At 45.9% G+C, this 22,019-nt stretch overlaps 1 protein-coding gene across 3 annotated transcripts in view; it reads right to left on the bottom strand.

The window, feature by feature from the left end:
• The window catches only part of Mbtps1 (membrane-bound transcription factor peptidase, site 1), a 51,194-nt gene that overhangs the window by 23,839 nt on the left and 5,336 nt on the right, over positions 1-22,019 (bottom strand). For 2 of the 3 annotated variants that reach the window (NM_053569.2, XM_008772651.4), the window contains exons 2-10: positions 15,875-16,358; positions 14,702-14,959; positions 10,203-10,406; positions 9,542-9,652; positions 9,116-9,225; positions 6,518-6,634; positions 6,006-6,073; positions 2,600-2,702; positions 643-794 (exon numbers count right to left, since the gene is read on the bottom strand). In NM_053569.2, coding sequence (NP_446021.2) covers positions 643-794; positions 2,600-2,702; positions 6,006-6,073; positions 6,518-6,634; positions 9,116-9,225; positions 9,542-9,652; positions 10,203-10,406; positions 14,702-14,959; positions 15,875-16,037 — 1,286 coding nt within the window. In that variant the 5' untranslated portion in view covers positions 16,038-16,358. The remainder of the gene's footprint in view (positions 1-642; positions 795-2,599; positions 2,703-6,005; positions 6,074-6,517; positions 6,635-9,115; positions 9,226-9,541; positions 9,653-10,202; positions 10,407-14,701; positions 14,960-15,874; positions 16,359-22,019) is intronic. The other variant, XM_039098049.2, reaches the window with a different exon arrangement.

The following is a 22,019-nucleotide window of genomic DNA, read 5'->3' on the forward strand; positions in this document are numbered from 1 at the left end:
GGAATGCAAGTGCTTCAAAGACATAACTGAGGAAGGGAGCCCGGCCCATTGACCACAGGCCAGGGCAAGCACGATTCAGCTCTGCTCTACCACGTTTACAAGCTGCTTCTAGCTTCATCACCTGCAGGAGGAAGGGCGGAGGACTAAGGTCCACTCCAGCTACAGATGAGTCAAAAGGACAGAATGCGTGGCACAGAGATACCCGTCAGTCATCAAGGACACTGGCTGGCCATCAGCACCTAAGTGGCTTCACAGCTTAGCTAAGACCATGGAAACAAAACATGAGGTGATGGCTATGTTAACCTGCTTCACAGCAGAAACCAGTTATTCTCTGAGTCCCATGACATAATGTTACATATGTTAACTTTGCACAGAACTTTAGTAAAAAAAAAATATGTATTGCTAAGGAAACAGATGGTTCAGCAAGGAAACTTGCATGTCTTGTATCATCGTCGTCTGATACCTTGTAAGAACAGCCCAGCCCAGCCCAGCCCAGCCACTTCTCCATCCTGGAGCCATGGAGAGCAGTGTGCCCTGCAGGACTTCCTGGTTTACTCCAGCCTCCAGCTAGCCCAGGGGATCGTTTGCCTCCTGTGGGAGATGAGGGAGCAGAGACAGCACCGATCAGTGTGCAATACTCACCTTACTAACAAGGTGACAGCCCCAGCAACCACTGGGGAGGCGACACTGGTCCCTGAGAGTGCACGGCAGCCCCCTTTCACACCAGAACCCCGCACTCCAGCACCATAGGTGACAATGTCAGGCTTCACACGACCATAGCCTCCCGGTAGTTCCTACAAACAAGGGTAGCTTGGGTTCTCATCACATCTGTAGCCTTAACCACGGAGCATTATGTGTGAATAAAATCAGACAGATTTAAACAGTTATCTAAGATGCTGGTTTGGGTCTCAAATACTCTGCAAACTGAAAACAAGCTTTAGAGGTAACATAAAAACAAAACCGCTTTAATGTTTTATAATACTAAAATAGCAAAACAAGAACAAGATAACTTTGCTAATATTTTAATAATTGCTCACTGACTTGTCACTGAGAGAACCAGCAGCCTGCTCTATTTTCTGATAATCAAGAAATACGTCACAGAATCAGGAAACAAAAAAAAAAAAAAAAAAAAAACAAACCCCAAAATAAAACAATCAAAAACAAAACAAACAAACAAACAAAAAAACATTTACAAGTGTCTCCTTCGTAAGGGAAAAAATAGCACTGGTTATGATGAGCTGTTTCAAAGAGTAAGGTACCATCGAAGACAGGCAGGCCTGCACAGACATCAGCCTCTCTAGAGCCTAAAACGTGGACCCCACTGAGAAATACAAAGGGATTATAAATTAATTCTCTTCCCCATCCCCTGCTTTCTCTTTGACTCTCCAGACATGGTCTTGATGGGCAGCACAGACTAGACGAGCTTTTCTGTACTGTTCTGTACTCGTCTCCTTAGTGCAAGGACTAGAAGTACATGCCTCCAGACCTGCCCAAGAACCTAAGTGATATTCTGCTGAGAAAAAGTACATTTATTTGAAATGCAAATCTTTTCTTGGCAATCGGTAATAAGTGGAGTGTAGATAAAGAGGCAAAGCACGAAGACACTGTTGGCCATAGTTGCATAGACAACTCAGAAATATTTCTCCATTACATGGGAAAAACAAGCCCTTGAGGAAGGCCCAGGACACCATATCTTGCACAGCTGGTGAAGGGAGCTACAGACTGACGCTAGCAGATGCTCTGCTTGTTGCTACCTGACAACACAAAGACATGCTGGGGAACACGCAGAACACGCAACACAGTGCAGGCCTGACTCAGAGTAGGGTCTACCAGCTCAGACCATGCATCAAGACACTGAATGGGTCAGCTCTAGGGATGGCATCATCCTGTGTGAGGGACAGACTTCGCAGCTAATGGAGCCCACAATGTACAACTGAGCTGGCATGGAAGACTATTCTGGAGTGCTGCAGGGCGTGGGGATGGGGCAGACAGGGCCTGTGCTTCCACAAAGCTGCCAACCTTTCTGGGTCCTTCTTGAGATATCTCAGAGCTTAGCACATAGTCAAATTAGAGCCACGAGACATGTTCTAGCCCCAAAGATCACTAGGGGCAGGTGCTTCCCAGTCTCTCCTTGAAGTCACTCTGACTCCATGCAGCTTAATCCTAACACCCTGCAATGGCTCTGTCAGAACCGACGCCAGCTATTCTTACTGGGCTTTCATTCTGACTTCAGAACTCGCCAGCCAACGTTCTCCCAAGGGACTAACCTCAGAATTTACTTAAGGCCAAAGATAACTTGAGCTTGTACTGAGGAAAATCGCTGTCTAGGTGAAGTAGAGGAAGAGGAAGACACTTCACCTATGCTTGTGCTTCAGAAAACAGTAAAAAGACATGGACTGGGAAACGACCCTCAGAATCCACCCAGGATCTTCAAGACAGCTCCTCACTGAACTAAGGTGTGTATGGATATGTGTGTGCACTCGCACATGCACACACACAGCCCTGGCTACTTCTCTGCCTGTGCACTGACAAGACACATACAACGAAGGTTCTCAGACCAAGGGCTGTGAGTCACACTGGGCTCATACAGAAAGCATACCCAGGTAGTCATTCCCCTGGAAGAGAAGCGGGCGATGTTGTCTTCAAAGTCAATGCCACCCACTCCAATCACATCCATCTGATCAGCAGGGTTATTCAGAGTGCTGGATTGAGACACACAAAAGAAGAGGGAAAAAAAAGGGAAGAAAAATAATTTTAAATGAATAATTCAAACCAGGTCAAACACTCGCAGGAAAATCTAAGGCCATTTTTCAGGCCTTTTGTACCAGTGCACAGCTTTGACAGGAGGCCGCTCCTCAGGGGTCCTGTGATGCTGCAGCCTCTTATCCAGGCCATTTGTTGCTTCTCTTGTCACCACATTAGCACTTGTATGTGGGGCCATCTTAAGGATTTCACTTCCGGGCTGGAGAGATGGCTCAGCGGTTAAGAGCACTGACTGCTCTTCCTGAGGTCCTGAGTTCAATTCCCAGCAACCACATGGTGAGTCACAACCATCTGTAATGGGATCTGATGCCCTCTTCTGGTGTGTCTGAAGACAGTTATAGTGTACTCACATAAAATAAATAAATAAATATTTAAAAAAAAAAAAAAAAAAGAAGGAGGATTTCACTTCCCTGGATCCAGGCTCCCTCAGTCTCTTCTGGCCATGGGCTGTCCCAGAGCATCCCATGTCAGTCTCTCACTCATTTGCATGTTCTCACGCCAATCTGAGGCCATTCCAGTGTGCCTCGCCTGTCTCTTTCACTAGAACAGACACTACCTGAGATGAGTCCAGATCCAGCTGTGTTGCCACAGTTAAACCTACTGTATGTGTGACACTTCCTGAGGACAATGTGAGACAGCTACCATAACCCTGCATTTTAAGTCCTAAGATAACAGACACACGCCAGGACCTCACCGCACTAGATCAGCACAAAGCTATGGTAAATGACTGACGAGAGGTTTAGTCATAGCCAGGCATGGTGGTGCACACCTTTAACTCCAGCACTCAGAAGGCTTCTCCCAGATACAGGTGGGACTAGACCCAAGGAGGATGTGCATGGGTCAGATGGTAAAAACAAGGCAAGCCAAAAGTTCTGTCAAAGAGCTGGCAAACTGCCACAGAAGAAGTCAGGTGCCACACCTATTTCTCTACACACAGCGTTAATGGGACACAGCCAAGCTTGCCCATTTTCCCATCTCCTATGGCCCTTTCACATCACAGGGGCAGGGACCACCTGACCACAGAGTCTACACAATTTACTCTCAACATTTCAGGAAATTTGCCAATTCAATCTAGTGTATCAAACAAGAACCATGTGGATCTTCCCTTTAGGCATATTTGTCTTCCAGGAAATGACTGCAGTGCTTAGACAAAAGGAAAGGAGTAGTATCTGCAGCCAGGGCAGATCCTCATGGTGCTCCCCTGTGTGTGAAGAGCATCTGAAGAGCAGGCCGGAGCCCTGGGACAAGCCATGACCTAAGGCTCAGAAGGGAAGGTCTGCAGCATGGACAGGTCCCATCACAGCTGTCTGGTCCACCAGGCTCCATTCCTGTTCATGCTAACACAGCTAAGAAAGCCTAAAGGCAGGAGAAGGGTCCAGCAAACAACCTGGGTGACTCTGAACTGAGTGGGGCTGTCAGAAATGGGAGATGCTACATCAGGGGGAATATGTAAAGAAAGGAACAAGAAAAGCTGACATCAAATGCCCCAAAATCTGATGCTTCCTCCAGGAGAGGCACTTAGGGAAGTCCACACCACTTACATTTATGAACCACACCCAGTTCAAGAAACGTGGACCTCAAAAGGATCTCTGCACACCAGGCGGAACCACTGGCCTGCCACACAAACACCAACTTCACATTGCTGGACTTGCCCTACGCTCTGGACGCTCTGCGTACATTCTGCCTGTCCTCCAGCCAGTCTGCCTCCCCTCTGCCAGAGCTCCAAGGACATCTTGGACAGATACAATGTGAACAAATGAGTTAACGTGTGCACACAGCTAGTCCTCCCTACTGCACATGGCATGAGGCACACATTCCCTGGCATCTTCTCTTTTCCCTCAGACCACCTCACACTCTTGGTTCCAGTACAGAAATGCACCGTCCTGAGTACTCTGGTCAAGTGACAAGCACTCTGCTGCAGAAGGCTGCCTACAGCCTGTTTAGCAATGCCATCTGCACAGGAAAGTCAGAGTCCTGAGACCCTAGGTTTCTTTGTTGATTGACTATTAGGTTTTTAAAGTCCTGGCTATGCTGGAACTCACCATGTAGAGCAGGCTGCCCTCGGACTCACAGAGATGCCTGCCTGGGATTAAAGGTATGCACCCCCATGCCCACAGGCTCTGGTTTTCAGTGGCAGGTGTTTTGTGCCTCACACTGCTTTAACTCTAACTGGCATAGCATAAACCTTAACTCTGTCTTCTGATGCTCTCCTGACTGACCTTGTCAGCCCCAAAGGTACCCAGCACATGAGTGTCACTGTGCTTACACCTACTCTTTTGGGACAGGCAGAAATGCAACCATTTGATTTGCTTCTTTTTCTTTTTTGGAGCTAAGGACCGAACCCAGGGCTTTGTGCTTGCTAGGCAAGAGCTCTACCACTGAGCTAAATCCCCAACCCCTTGATATGCCTCCTATACACAGTGAATCTTAAAAAAATACTCAGAACCTATTTTCCCTTACAAAACCCACTACCATAATTACTGTCTTGTTTTCTTTGAAATAAGGTCTCATATAGTCCTGAACTTGAATTCCTGATCTTCCTGCCTCCAAAATCTTCCACGTACTGTGATTACAGGCATTTGTCCCCCTGCCCAGCTTCCTAACTATCTTTTGTGTATGTATGGGACATATGTACATTTCAGTGTGTGTAGGCGTGTATGTGGATGTGTACACATGCTCATGTACGCTTTGTTGGCAGAAGTAAGAGGTCAGCACTGTCTTTTTTTCTACCTTATTTTCTGAGGCAGGGTTTTTCACTGAACCAAAGCTCACTGACCAGCAAGCCCCAAGGATCACCCTCTCTTCATTCCTACCCCTAGTGCTGGGGTCATAGGTACATTTGGTCACGCCCTGCTTTTTATGTGGGTGTTGGAGAATCCAAATGCCCTTCCTCATGCTGACATGGATAGCACTCTACCAACTGAGCCACCTCCCAGACCACTCTACAGTGGGGGAGAAGGGAAACAAACACTGCAGCTCCCTAAACCACAGCTAAGTTGGTTTTTTTAAAAAATTAACATAAAATTAACATAAAGAAGAAATCACATTTAAAATTGTTTAAACAAGTGGTGAGGACTTGGGGGTGGGGTCATTATATATTCTCTTTTAAAATGAAAAAACCTAATGCCAAGTTTAAGACAGATATACACAGGGACACACACAGAGACACACAGACTGAAGACACAGTACAGTTATTGCAAGCAAGTAAGAACCCCTCACATTACCCTGCTGGGGTAACTTACCCATAGAGAGGTCCATCATTGCCAATAGCAGAAACCATGATTACATTGTTCGCTGTTAATTCCCATACCTACAAAATAACCAAGCATTTAGTTAATGAGTGCTAGTAACACTAAGCCACTGTCCTCCAAACTGTGGACCCTCTGCAGGTATGGCCAAGAAAGGAGCCCCTCCAAGGCAGTGCTAGGCCAGGGGTGGGTACATGGGACAAGATTTTGGAGGACAATTTCATGAACCTGGGGCTGGACAGTGCACAGCACACTGTCCCAGGGGCAAGGTCTGGAAAACAGTTTAAACAGAAAGGCATCAAGGCACCAGGGAGGCAGTAATGGTCCTTTAAATATCTGTTCCCAGGATCGAACCCACTGGGTTTGTGACATGCAAGTTTCTGAAGTTCATGTCATAACCATCTGTTTCACAAAGCTGTCATCTCCTCAGGAGAAATGATGACTATGGCAGGTATAAAAGCACAGGACACCCACCCAACACGCTGCTGTTCAGTCACTTGACCGACCTTGTCAACAAAGGGGTGATCCATGAAGTCAGGCCCGCCGATGCTAAGGTTCAGAACGTCAATCTTCTTTAGGATGGCATAGTTGAAGGCATCCAAAAACCAAGACGTGTAAGACACCTGGTTAAATAGAGATCATAGTCCCTTGAGGGCCTCAGTGAAAGTGGAAGGAGCTACGACAGCTCTGGTTTCTAAGACAAGCACACTCTTCAAAGCACACTAGATCCCAAGTAAAAGTAATTAAGAACGCAAATATTACACCCACAAACTAAGTCCTCTAACTAGAACCAAGGGAGTGGGCTGTTGTATACTGTCTCTCCCCCAGGGGCAACAGGGTCTACTTTACAGTATGCCTTTCAGGATTAGCCCAAGCGTCTAACTGCCCTTATAAAAGTGCTCATTCTAAGACACTGCTGTGATGTTGACCATTTCTACAGTTTACAGTATCTAACATCCTTCATTCCTAAAAAAAGGACAAACAGGAGCAAGCACGGTCACTGCACAGAGCCTAACACCAGTGTTCAGCTCCCCTACTTCCCTTACCGTATGTAAATTAAACTACTTTTTGGAATACTTCTGTTGTTTTTGGTTTTGTTTTTTTTTTCTTTTCTTTTTTTCGGAGCTGGGGACCGAACCCAGGGCCTTGCGCTTCCTAGGCAAGCGCTCTACCACTGAGCTAAATCCCCAGCCCCTTTTCTTTTTTTAAATACAAGCTAAGACAGGCATGGTGGCTAAGAATTGTAACCCCAGCATTTAAGAGGCAGCAGCAGGGTCAGCCTGGGCTACATATGAGTTCCAGAGCAGTAGGGCTACAGAGTAAGAGCCTGTCTCAAAAGCTAAAACAAAGACTAACAACAAAACCACAAAACCACGTTCACAGTGAACAGAGTAGTGCAGTGAGGAAGTAACTTTAACGACCTTGTAAAGTTAAGCTGCATGCTGATCTGTGAAAGAAATCCTAAGACACAATGTAAGCAGCTAAGAACACTCCCCACAGAGAGGTGGGGACTGAGCTGAAATCCACTGCCTTTTGATGTGTTAGAGCTCGAAAATCAAATTTAAAAATGAGGGCTTGAGAGATGGTTATTGTTGTGACCTCTAAGGTCAACTGTCAACTTGAAGAATCTAGAACCAACTGGGAGATGGGCCTCTGGTCATGCCAGGGGCAGTTATCTTCATTATATTATGTCACACAGGAAGACCCATTTTAATTGTGTGTGGGTCCACAGGGCAGGGCTCCCTAGAGAAAGAGAGCAGAGCACTAGTTGCATTCATTGTTCTTCTGCTTGCCGACTGTGGAAGCTTGTGACCAGCTACCTCAAAATTCCTGCTACCCACTTTCAGCCCATGATGAACAAAACCTTCAATTGGGAGCCAAAATCAATCTTTTCTCCATTAAGTTGCTTGTGACAGAGTATTCTGTCACAGCCACAGGAACAAAAACTAAGTGGGTCAATAGCGTGCTACACAAATATGAATCTGATGCACACACTAGGATTTGGGTGTAGTGGTTGAAATCTCAGAACTGGGGAAGCAGATGCCTGGCGCTTCTTTGCAGCCAAAGCAGCCTATTGGGCAAGCTCCAGGTCCCAGCTGTTAGACTGGATCCCATAGCCTGAATCAGACCAGGCCCCTGTAGCTCTCTCTGGAAGAGCTGAGCAATCCACACAGTGACTTGACAGCTTTCAATTGATGTTACCAAGCTCCTTCTTGCCTTGTATGCTACACTGAACTAAATCATGATATGAAAAGTACTGCTAACCCGACAATCTCTCTGCTCTTAGGATGCACTTATTAGGGAAGTGGTCAGAAAGCTGCTCTCTAAAGAGCCTCTTCTGGCGTACCCCACCTGAGGAGTGAGTCCCCTCTGTCCTTACTTCTTTAGTCTCACTCTTAGTAAATAATGCCGCTCTCCAAGATCTAAAGGGAAACAAGCCTCTTTCTGTCTAAGGCCTGTAATGCTTAGATCTCCTTATACCAAATTGTTTACGTCTGATGTCTCTCTCCCCAGAGAAGGAGATTCATTCCCTTACGAATGGCATCTTATGAAGGGACTGTGTCACCCCTTTCTAAACCAACTGCTGCTGCTCTTCTCTTTGCACCAATGAGAGATCTTGTCTCCAGTGACAAGGTGAAGCCAGGCATGGTGGTACATGCCTTTAATCCCAGCACTCAGGAGGCTGAGATAGGAGGATCTCTATGAATTCTTGAGTTTGAGGCCAGCCTGGTCTGTATAAGTTCCAGATTAGATAGGGAAAGACAGTGACCCTGTCTCAAAAACAAAGAAAAATAAAAGGAAAGGAAAAGGTGAACAGTATTGTTTAGACTAACACATGGTCTCTACATAAACCACATAAATGACTACTATGAATTTAACACCCCCCCCCCGCCACCTCTCTCTCTCTCTCTCTCTCTCTCTCTCTCTCTCTCTCTCTCTCTCTCTCTTTCTCTCTCAGTGTTGGGGAAGGACGGGCAGAAGGTAGAATGGCGTGAGACCACAGTGAGGTACACAGTACAATAAAGAAGGCTGTCACTGCGGGACGCTGCCCTCACCTCTGACCACTCATGCAGGGCCTCACTCAAGGCCCTTCAAACCCGTACCTGATTGTTGGTAAAGACCCTGAAGATGTGCAGCTCTGCATCTGGGGCAAATCCTTGGCACTCTCTCATGCTGGCAATCACACCTGCAACGAATGTGCCATGGCCCAGCCCTGAAGCCACAGAAAAAGAAGTCTCATTAAGACAGCTGAGGACATACAAGGTACAGCACCCACAACCAATGCCCACACTCGCTTGGTCTTAGAAATACCTCAGCGGCTTCTACTGTGTCGTCCCTCCCCTCCCCCGCCCCCCTTTACTCCTAACACCACTGTGCCTGTCTCTTTTGTGATTGGCTCCACAGGGAGCCTTCCTCAGCAGGTACCACCTTGAGCTACTGAGGACCTGGGCTTGTCTGTGAATCAGAGGCCAAATCATAAGTGCTGGCCTCCAGACCAAGAGCTGTGTCCTCCTCTGACTGGGACCTACCATCGTCCAGGGTCCGCTCATTGGTCCAGTTGGTTCTTTCCTTCACATTCTTGAAATGTGGATGCTTCTCACTGAGCCCAGTATCAAAAACAGCAACCCTGACATTAGCACCTTAACCCAAAAAGAGAAAACAACAATCACATTGGGAGAAATACTCTTTCTTGATTTCTTTTTTTTTTTTTTTTTTTTTTTTTGGTTCTTTTTTTTGGAGCTGGGGACCGAACCCAGGGCCTTGCGCTTCCTAGGTAAGCGCTCTACCACTGACCTAAATCCCCAGCCCCTCTTTCTTGATTTCTACTCATAAATGCATCATCCCTTTGAGGGAGCCACAGAAAAGTTCAAACTCAATGCTCTGCAATCCATTCCCAGGTCCCAGATAATAGGAGAGATGCTTACCAGTCATCCTCCGACCCTAACATGCATGCCACAGCATACACCCCTCACCCCCATACACTCATGTTCACATACATACATGTACTCAAGTAAAATAAAAGTCACAGATGCTGGGGTTAAGAGGCAAATGCAGGGAGAGCTAACTGTACCAAGCTCCACACCGGGTAAGAAGGACAGATGTATATGGTGGCAGGGCAACCTAGCAAATGGCCTCCCTGAATGTTGTCCAAGTCCCTGGTCTGCAGAAACCCTGGTCTACAACACACACCTGTGTATCCCATCTGCCAAAGCACATCTGCCTGCAATGTCTGGGCAACCTGGCGAGGAATGGCTCTCAGCAATCGTCGACTTGAATGCCTTCCTGTTGCATGCCAGAATCCAGAGCCCAGGGAGAGACTGGCTCTTTTCAGGGGACGTGATGACTGCCACTTCTGGCTCCACCGGGTCTCATTACAGGGCACAATGGGGTCGGCTAGAATCAAGAAGAACAAGATCAGAGACCAAGAGAAGTACACACACTGTGTCACCTTGAAGTCATGTTTCAGGATGTTTCTCAAGGCAATCACAACTATAGGACAGACTTAGGTGCCATGGTATTCCGAAATGATTCTTAGAGTTCTGTAACCACGGGTACATAGGGAAAGACTTACAGCAACCTTTACAGAAGCCCCGTCGGGGGTCCTGGTAATGCACATCTGTAACCACAGCATTAACAAGGCTGAAGCAGCACTACAAGTTTAAAGTCAGCCTAGGTTGTACTGCAAAACCTTGTGTCAAATAAACAAACCTTCTGTGACACCAAAACCACTAAAGATAAAAATCATTCTCCCCAGTGGCCTACCCTTGAGATGACAGAAAAGAGAGAAGTAGCCCAAGTGCTGGCCCTGGCATATCAGCAGCTGTTACGGTGCTGCACTCTGCCCAGGAGAAAGCTGCCTCCCACACTAAGCACCTCAGGCCAGACTGCAGCAAGCAATTTACACTATGATTTGCCCAAAACTTAGTCATTTCTTGTGTTTCCAATTTCCCCTTTCAAAAACTAAAAGAATCAGGAAGACAAGAAGGAGGGTTAGAGGTGATGGAATACTTTACCTTGTGGGTACGTTTACTAAGATCTGTCAAACTGAACACTTAAATGATGAATTTTATCTTATCACCCTGTACAAAGCTTAAGTACAAGTGGATCAAGGACCTCCACATCAAACCAGATACATTCAAACTAATAGAAGAAAAAGTGGGGAAGAATCTCGAACACATGGGCACTGGAGAAAATTTCCTGAACAAAACACCAATGGTTTATGCTCTAAGAACAAGAATCGACAAATGGGATCTCATAAAACTGCAAAGCTTCTGTAAGGCAAAGGACACTGTTGTTAGGACAAAACGACAACCAACAGATTGGGAAAAGATCTTTCCCAATCCTACAAGAGATAGAGGGCTTATATCCAAAATATACAAAGAACTCAAGAAGTTAGACGGCAGGGAGACAAATAACCCTACTTAAAAATGGGGTTCAGAGCTAAACAAAGAATTCACAGCTGAGGAATATTGAATGGCTGAGAAACACCTAAAGAAATGTTCAACATCTTTAGTCATAAGGGAAATGCAAATCAAAACAACTCTGAGATTCCACCTCACACCAGTCAGAATGGCTAAGATCAAAAACTCCGGTGACAGCAGATGCTGGCGAGGATGTGGAGAAAGAGGAACACTCCTCCACTGTTGGTGGGATTGCAGACTGGTACAACCATTCTGGAAATCAGTTTGGAGGTTCCTCAGAAAATTGGACATTGCACTACCTGAGGACCCAGCTATACCTCTCTTGGGCATATACCCAAAGGATGCTCCAACATATAACAAAGACACATGCTCCACTATGTTCATAGCAGCCTTATTTATAATATCCAGAAGCTAGAAAGAACCCAGATGTCCTTCAACAGAGGAATGGATACAGAAAATGTGGTACATCTACACAATGGAGTATTACTCAGCTATCAAAAACAATGACCTCATGAAATTCATAGGCAAATGGTTGGAACTGGAAAATATCATCCTGACTGAGGTAACCCAATCACAGAAAAACACACACGGTATGCACTCATTGATAAGTGGCTATTAGCCCAAATGCTTGAATTACCCTAGATGCACAGAACACATGAAACTCAAGAAGGATGACCAAAATGCAGATGCTTCACTCCTTCTTTAAAAGGGGAACAAGAATACCCTTAGGAGGGAGGCAAAGTTTAGAACAGAGATTGAAGGAACACCCATTCAGAGCCTGCCCCACATGTGGACTATACATATACAGCCACCAAACTAGATAAGATGGGTGAGGCAAAGAAGTGCAGGCCGACAGGAGCCGGATGTAGATCTCTCCTGAGAGACACAGCCAGAATACAGCAAATACATAGGTGAATGCCAGCAGCAAACCACTGAACTGAGAACAGGACCCCCATTGAAGGAATCAGAGAAAGGACTGGAAGAGCTTGAAGGGGCTTGAGACCCATATGAACAACAATGCCAACCAACCAGAGCTTCCAGGGACTAAGCCACTACCCAAAGACTAAACATGGACTGACCCTGGGCTCCAACTGCACACGTAGCAATGAATAGCCAAGTAAGAGCACCAGTGGAAGGGGAAGCCCTTGGTCCTGCCAAGGCTGGACCCCCAGTGAAAGGGATTCTTGTGGAGAGGTTGGTGATGGGGGGAGGATTGGGAGGGGAACACCCACATAGAAGGGGAGGGGGAGGGACTAGGGGGATGTTGGCCTGAAAATCAGGAAAGGGAATGACATTTAAAATGTAAATAAGAAATACCCAAGTTAATAAAGATGGAGAAAAGAAATGATGAATTTTTTTTAAAAGATGTATTTATTTATTATATATAAGTACACTGTAGCTGTCTTCAGACACACCAGAAGAGGGCATCGGATCTCATTACAGGTGGTTGTGAGCCACCATGTGGTTGCTGGGAATTGAACTCATGACCTCTGGAAGAGCAGTCGGGTGCTCTTAACCACTGAGCCATCTCTCCAGCCCCCGAAATGATGAATTTTAATACCTGAAAAAAAATCTTTTCATAGGGGTTGGGGATTTAGCTCAGTGGTAGAGCGCTTGCCTAGCAAGTGCAAGGCCCTGGGTTCAGTCCCCAGTTCCAAAAAAAAAAAAAAAAAAAAAAAAATCTTTTCATTATAATTGTTTTAAAAAAAAAATCAAAAAGTAAAAGGGTGCTAGAGTGGTGGTCACAGCTTTAACCTCAGTTCTTGAGGCAAAGGCAGGCAGAGCTCTGAGCTCAAAGCCTATTTGGTCTACAGAGTGAGTTCCAGGACTGCCAGGGCTACAAAGAGAAAGCCTGTCTTGACAAAAACAAAACAAATACATAAAATAAAATGAAATGAAAGTAAGATACTATTAGGAGTTTTCATTTTACCTTTAAAGGTCTATGTTATAACGAAAAAACAAATCATATTTTTTTTTCTTCTCTTTTTTTTTCGGAGCTGGGGTCCGAACCCAGGGCTTGCCTAGCAAGCCCTCTACCACTGAGCTAAATCCCCAACCCCACAAATCATATTTTTAAAGTGGAAGCATGGGCAACTGTTTTGTATCAGCTCTCTCCTTACATGGGTCCCAGGGGCTGAACTCGGATTGCCCGACCTACATGGTACGAACCTTTTCCACTGAGCCACCTTGTCAGGCCTTAAATCAGTTGTAAGAACAAGCCTGTACTTATTCCTCCAACAGGACTGTTCTAAAGCAAAGGACTCTCGTTCTCAAGGCTCCCAGACCAACCCATAAAGAAAGGGGTCCCAGAAAAGAGACTGTCGGTTCCATAATGTAACTGACAGTCCAACTCAAATCTATGTGCATCAAGTCTCCCCAGGGTGACTCTAGTCTTTTTTTTTTTTTTCTTTTTTTTGGAGCTGGGGACTGAACTCAGGGCCTTGAGCTTGCTAGGCAAGTGCTCTACCACTGAGCTAAATCCCCAACCCCATGTGACTCTAGTCTTAACACCAACAGAAGGGACAATTCCAGAATTCCGAATGAGAATATTTCAATGATGGGAGTGGTCTGCTTTACTTGACCTACAACAGAACAAAGCACTCTAAGAAAATCAAAACAGGCTGGGGATTTAGCTCAGTGGTAGAGCGCTTACCTAGGAAGCGCAAGGCCCTGGGTTCGGTCCCCAGCTCCAAAAAAAAAAAAAACAAAAAAAAACTGGGGAACATCAGCTTGGACAGAAAAAACTGTTAAGAAGAACAGCAAGACATCAGCAAATAGCAGAGAGATGATGCCCTGGTTGAGGTCACTACTGCTATGATGAAACACCATGAACAAAGCAACTTGGGCAGGAGAGGCCTCACTCAGCTTACACTTCCAGGAAACTTACACTTCCTGAGGGAAGTCAGGACAGGAACCCACACAGAGCAGAAACCTGAAGGCAGGAGTGATGAGTTCCTCCCAAAACAGCATAAAGCTGTTTTTCTCAAGAAAATGCTGTCCACTGGTCATGGCAGTACAAGCCTGCAATCCCAGCACGTGGGAGGTAGAGGCAGGAGCACACTGAAGGCCAGGAGTTCAAGGCCAGCCAGCCTCAGCTTCAGCGTGAATCTGAAGCCTGAGCTACAGCAAACCCTGTCTCAGAAAACAAAACAAAGACAACATTCTCCACTGGAGAACTGTGAAAAGGAACACAGGTGTCCCCAGATCACCTTAGTGTCTCTGCGGTGTGAGCCAAGCACTGGTATGGCTTGTGCTGAGCGTACTCACATTCAGCAAACTTCAGGGAACGAAAGACTTTCCGCTGGGGTGTCACCCGCTTGATGTTTGGGTGATCTTCAAGTGTGAGCAGCCCCGCCTTCTGCTTCTCTTTTATCTGAATCACCTCAAAATCACTAGGGTAGTCACTAGATGGGTTGTTCCGAGGTATTATTCTCCAGTTGTCCACTTCACTGCTTTTTAGAGCACTTGAAATAAATGAGTTTCTAGCTTTGGCTGTGAAGTATCCGTTGAAAGCCACAATATATTCTGAAATCAATGCCACAGTAAGCATAAGTACTTATACACGTAAGAGAGTATGTTACACTTACTCTGAATCTCTATTGGCAAGAGAACAATGCACCTCAAAGCCCACAGCAAAATAAGAGCAAGAAGAAAGGAATGTAAAATGCCACAGGCGGCAGCATGCAGAGCTCTGGTAAAGCTGACTCAGGCACATTTCAAATCACACGAAATATACACTTCAAAACCAGATACCTGTGCATTCTTTAAAAGTAAGTGTGGGTCTGATGAGATGGCTCAGTAATTAAGATAACTCTATAATCAAAATACATTTTAACAAACACAAACCAGAGGGGCTGGAGAGATAGACGGCTTAGGGGTTGAGTGCTTACTGCTCTTAGAGAAGGTCCTGGGTTCAGTTCCCAGGCCCCAAGGAGCAGCTCACAACCACCTACAAATCTAGTCCCACAACCTTCGCTGGCCAAGTGCCAAGCTCTCATGTGGTCTGCATGTGGGCAAAACATTCATGCAAACTTAAAAGAATAAATAAGGTAAAATAAGATAAAACCTTCATATTTACTAAAATTCGGCTAGAGTAAAGAAATGTAGTTTCCTACCAGGAAGAGGAATTCAGAGAATATGCAGCTTCTGCTCTACGGAATGTGAAGACAAAGCTCCGGATCAAGACAAACTTCCTGCTCTGCCCGTCTGCCCAAGGCCTGACCTCCAAAACCTCAGCTGAGCACCTGCATCGGTTCCCTCCGCTACAATGGTACAGTCAGCTCTAATCCAGGGCAAACGCCTTAAGCAAGCAAAGGTTAATGTCGACATGGCATGCACTCAGCCTATTTAAAATGTACCACAGAAGGGAACGGAAGCCAGTATTTATACTAAGCTTGAAAACAGTGAGATGGGAGGCCCAACAGTGAATAAAGTCCTTACCATATTCCACCACAGTTGAGGAGAATTCCACCTTCAAAGTCAGGTGGGAACAGCTGGGGCATGGGGCCTTTTCAAAAGCTTTCTTCCCCAGCCTGTCACCCAGATGCTTTTTCCCACAGAGCAAAACCACCAGCAGAAGAAGCCAGATGTTGACGAGCTTCATGGTCCTAAGTGAATATGGTCATAAAATTGCATAAATTCAAATTGCACTAGGCTCTTCCTTGATCAGAAGTGGATTTCTGTTTTCGCTAAAAGCTGCAACCTTACTGATCAGCCATCCTACAGACTTGTCCAACGTAAAGAAAACCTCAGTCCCATGGTCACCCACAGCTTGGCCCAAAAAGAGGCTTTCATTTCTTTCTCCGCTTCTTCTCCATCTTGGACAGGGGCTTCTCTCATTAGGGCCGAGTCCACTGAGTCCTAAACTCCATTTGTACCACAGACCCAAATCTAGCAGGAGCCCAAGCCACCGCTCTGAGCCGATCTGAAACAAAAACAGCACACAGAACATCAGTAGCATCCCGACCCAGCCAGCTATAGCAGTTCCAGCTGCATTTAAATGGAAGGATCAGATTTTTCTCTCAGACAGCTGTGGACACAACACGACGCCCCAGTGCTTTGTTTATATTTCCTTACTCCTTACTGCTTTCATGGAAACAGTCTGACAGCTCTAAGAAGTAAAGGGAAAAATAAGAGAGAAGTGAAGAACGAGAGCTGACAGGAAGCAGGCAAGCCCCTATCCCTGCAAAGGCCAACCCTCATGTTCTACCCTTCACATCTTCCTCAGACTGACGGCTTCCTGTCATCTGCAGCTCTCTATCACCCAGGTGCCCGTCAGCATCTATAATTATTCACAGAAAGCAAAGTCCTTACTTTCTGCTGTAAATTATATATACCTAAGGACAACTGATTTTAATAGGTTATGTAAGAGACACTACCTATTGGCAATTTTATTAAAAGGGCACAGATATTTTCTGCAGTCATTACATTTATTTTACCTGAAGCATCAAACTTAAACTGAAACAGTTTAATCTATTATAAAATCAGATTAGCTCTTTACTGAAAGTGGACAGAGGACAGTCTGTGAGGCAAGCTATTCCTAAAGAAAGTGTTGAGTGTGAGATTTCTCATGGGCTCAGATCTCTCTCAAGATAACTAAAGTAGAGATGGAACAGCTGTTCTTCTCAACAGTGGCACTGGAGCCGAAGTGCCACAGGGTGACCAGCTCACCACCATACCTGTGAGGTGGGGACAGGTGGACACAGAACAAGTGAGGCCCTTGTACTTTAAAAAAAAAAAAAAAAAAATCAAAGACTGAGCCACCAACAACCAAGATGTTGCTCTGGCAGCCAACTCAATTCTTCTGGCAGAAACTGGCACTCAGAGTAAGAAAGAGGCTTTGGTTTCGGCGACTGCCCATATGCTCTTCCAAAACAGGAAACGCGTCAAACAGTGCAGCGAGTAAAAGACCTGCCTAGGCACCACCCTAGTCTGCAAAACACACCAGTTTTGAACACCAGAGACCAGAGACAGGAGAAGCAACTATGTCTGCAGCGACAGAAAGACAGTGACAATGTCAACCACAAGGACAAAAGAGTAAAACAAAGAGCCACGACTTTAGGAAGACCAGAGGTCAGCTCACTCTATGTACACATCCTGCAGAGAGCCCTTCACAGAAAGCAGCCCTAAAGATCACTTTAGGTCAAAGAATGTACAGCTGGTCACTGGAGTAATGTAAAAGTTCTAATGCTGGAGTAAGCTTGTGCTTTACAGAGGGGCTGGAAAAGTTGCTCAGTGGTTAGAGCCCTGGCTGCTCTTCCAGAGGATCTGGGTTCCATCCCCAACATCCACATGGCAGCTCACAAATACCTGTCACTCCAGTGTCACTCCACACCCTCCTCTGGCCTCCCTAAGCACTGAACATACATGGGGTAGACACATATACACGCAAACACCTATACACATAAAATTTTTAAAAAGGTAACAAAAACAATCTCTTAAAATCCTCTGCCTTAAAAGAAAGACTCTATGACCTGGTGGAGATGTATATAATGTGAATGTTAGCAATACTTGTGAGAGCATCTTAAGCCTGCCTGCACTAACTCACTTTTAACGCTGTCCTGGATAACTCTTCCACAGGTAGTCAATCTCTATATGATGTACTCTGTGTGGAAGAGATAGCTGATGTTTACAAATTAGGCCCCAAACAAAGAAACAAAGAAATGGAAAGGAATGAAATGACCTTTTCCACAGGAAATAAACAGCTAAGCTTTCTTTGTAGCATATGCATAATCCCAGCACTTGGGCGCAGAGGCAGAAGACATCTGAATTTGAAGCTAGAGTGATCTACAGAGCAAGTTCTAGGACAGCTATGACTACACAAAGAAACCCATAGGTAACCACTGTTCTCCAGTTGGTTCTGGGAATTAGGGCACAAAAACTCAACACCACAGGACACAATGCCTTCGTTACTCACTGTGGCAGGCCATTTTATTGAGTGCTTACCTAAAGAGACAAGGCCAGGTGCTGTAAAGGGGGATGTGGGGAGGGAGAGAGAGTCAGGGACGCAGTGCTCTATGTGTGAGGAAGCAAAGGAGACCAACCACAAACCAACCACCAGGCCAAATGGAGGAAAGGAAGGTGTCAGAGTAGAGGCCACCTAAGCTGAGTTAAAGTCCCTTCAGGAGTGACAAGAAGTTTAGCTGCACAGAAGGTACAATGGAGAGAGAAGTGGTGCATCTGGGGACGAGGAGAACACAGAATACACCTAAGGATCAATGTGAGGAGGAGGCGAAAGATGGCATGGAGGAGAGAGTTTTAGCAGGTACCAGGTTGGAGCAGGGAATTCTAGAATGCAGACGTCAGCAGCCAAGGGAAGTGAGCATGAAAAGCCAGAGAACAAGGCTGCTGAGGAACTGCTCATGGCTCTGCACTGTACAGCTGGAGCTCGGGGTACTGGACAAACCAGGGCAGAAACCTCTGACCTCAGCTTCTCTTCCAGTGTGGGGAGATACAGAAGAAACAAGCAAGGAAGTGCAGCTTAGCTGATGGTGAGTGCTATGCTTGGGAACAAAGGAAGGATGGGAGCAGGACAGCTGAGAGGGCTGCCTGTCAGCCACGGTGCCACAGAAGCCCTGGAGAAAGGACTTTTAAGTGGAAAGTTAAAGGAAGTAGTTTGGAGTGAGAAGAAAAGCAAAGAGGTTGGTGTGGCTGAGCAAAATGCAGAAGGGGAAGGGAGAGGAGATAAAGAACTGGGGACAGTCCAGGGACAGCTCTGTATATCACATAGGAACTCAGGTCCTATGAGAAGGGACCTGAAAGGGATGAGAAGGCACAACTGACCACTCAGCCTTCTAGGAGCACTGAGTACAGGGAACAGGGGACAGGGCTATGGAAGACCATGGGTTAAATTACCCAGGGAGAGAAGATGCTGACTTAGACCTTGCGGATCAGTAGGTGGAGTCAACAAACTTCTGATAACCAGACATGGGAGAATGCAGGTGAGGAATCAAAGTTACAGGGTAACTCTGCCTCTAACAGGGATGGAGAAGAATACGGAGGCTGGCTCAGGGGAACACCCACACTCATACCCACATGGTGGAAACTATGTAATCTTGGGCCACCCAGCACCTCTTCTTTGGGGAAGATGACGAAGAACAGGAGAGACCAAAAGAAAAGGGAAATCAAACTTCCACAAGGAAAGTCTGGCTACTGGATGAATCTAATGGCTTAGTTTTTGGAGGGAGAGGGAGATGCCTCAGGAGATAAGGGCACTTGCTGCCGAGCCTGACCACCTGACTCCATCCCTGGAGTCTACATGGTAGAAGGCAACTGACTCCCCGTGGATGCCCGCTCTGACCTCCACACTAGTACCCACTCATAGACACAGAGTAAAGACGTGGTTTTGAATTTTATAAAAAAAAGTCACTGATTCCTTCCAGAAAAAGGTTACACTAAGTGAACAGGCGGCCCTGGTCTGACTGCACTCTACCAAGCCCTGTCTACTCCAGGAACCAGCTCTCCAAACCCAACAGTGGTAGAAGGAAAGTAAGGAAAAAAGGAAGCCGCTTCAGGTACAAAAGTCTCCTGGGATAAATGAAAAGGCTGGAAATGACAGAAAACTCAAGCAACCCTGCTGTTCAGAGATAGGCAACCTGTCTACTGTCCTCAAGGGTGAGAAGTCCAGGCTCTTGGAAGACATTGCAGTGACAGCCTGTGGTGGAAATGAGAGCCTGAGGCCTCTACAGGTTCCCAATCCTGGAAGAAGGCGCAAATCATTTTCCTTTCTGGCTTCTAATTCACTACTCACTTTTCAGAAGAGAGTGCATAGGGCCGGGGTGCAGGAAGCCAAGCATTTACCATTAAACCCTGTGCTCTTGGGCCTGCCTGTGTGTTTAGAGAGATCCTGACCCACAGACATGTCCAGTGCAGCTTTTAAAGAACAGACTGCACTTCAGGGCTCTAACACACATCTACCTGTATCAACAACCCATGGTGCCCAAGACACGACCCCAATCAGTATACATGAGCTACAAGACTTGCTCATTAGCTAGTGGCAAGCAGGAGTGCTACAACAGACATTAGTTACACAGACAGGTACGTGTACACAGGCTCACACAGAGAGAGAAAACAACTTTGTTTTCTTTGTCCTTCCCTTTCTGAGTTAGCACGCTGAGAACAAGGAGGCCACAGAGACCCAGTGAGAATGGAGTCCAGAAGGTAAGAGAGTGTATGAGAAGGCTATCAATAAAACAAGCCATTCAATAGTGAGCTGAAACCGAAATGCTGGTACAAACTCCAGGTTTTCAGATGTACATAGAGAGATGCAGAAATAAGCAAGTGCACATCTGAATACACACCTCATCTACCACGAGGACACAGCAGCAGTACCATGCACTGTACCCCAGGAAGGAGTTCTACCATGTGCCCAGATGGCTCAGTACCATTCTCTAGGAAAAGAAGTTGGGCTCCTTGAAGAGTAACTCAAGGGCAGGTCGGGCTAGATGAAACGACTCTGGGGCCCTGTAGCAGACAATGAGGCAGTGCTCGCTGAGAGAAAGGGGATATGCTATATGCTGCCAGAAGGCAGGGTAGAGGGATTCTCCCTAGTCAAATCTGGGACAATCTAGCTTCACAATATATAAAGAGTAACAGATTACAACTCTTTGAAAATGCAAAGTGGGAAAACAGACAACACAAATAAAGTGGAAGCTTAAGGAAATTTCTGCTGTTTACAGTTTCAAAACAACGCCCATTAAAATACATATTTACAAAGGGGAAGAGTGACTTCATTCCTTCCAGCAGACAAATTATGAGGAGGCATCAGATGAACCCCAAGGGCCATTTCATGAAGCGACTTCCCACTCACCAGAGTACAGTGACACCTAGTAAATAGATATGCCAGTGGACAGCACTGACTAAAATGAAATGGGAGTGTGGCTGGCCATGGGGATCTACTGGTGACCGGTTCCAACCCCAAAACCCCTACAGCTTAAGAATATGGAAATCCTTCACATAAGAGGGCAGAGCACTTCCATAGACACTGTGTGCATCTACTCATATACTGTAATTTATACCAGATTATTATAATGCCTAAAAATGTAAATGCTAAATGGTAAGGCAATATTGTCCAGAAAACAAGGCATGCTTTGTACCTACACATGCTGAACAGTCTGGTTTTTAAAAGTTTTATCTTGTGCATGAGTGTTTTATGCACACGTACCACAGTGTGATGCCCACAGAGGTCTGAAGAGGGCGTAGGATCCCCTGGTACTGGAGTTACAGTAGGTTTGTGCTCTTACACCCCCACATAGTTTCAATCTGCAATGGGCTGAAATATGTGGATGTGGGGTTGGGATACTGGGTGGGGGCACTCTAGCTCCCATTCTCCAGGCAGTCATGTTTTCTGAAAGGCTTCAGTTAAAATATTCTGTTCAAATTAGCTTGGGGCTGGGGATTTAGCTCAGTGGTAGAGCGCTTACCTAGGAAGCGCAAGGCCCTGGGTTCGGTCCCCAGCTCCGAAAAAAAGAACCAAAAAAAAAAAAAAAAAAATTAGCTTTAATGCTTTTACTATTTATATTGTAAACAAACGAAAAACTTTCTGGGGAAAAAAAGTGAAGCACCCAGAATACAACTCATATTAAAT

Source organism: Rattus norvegicus, chromosome 19, assembly GCF_036323735.1.
Source record: "Rattus norvegicus strain BN/NHsdMcwi chromosome 19, GRCr8, whole genome shotgun sequence".
NCBI classification, from domain to species: Eukaryota; Metazoa; Chordata; class Mammalia; order Rodentia; family Muridae; genus Rattus; species Rattus norvegicus.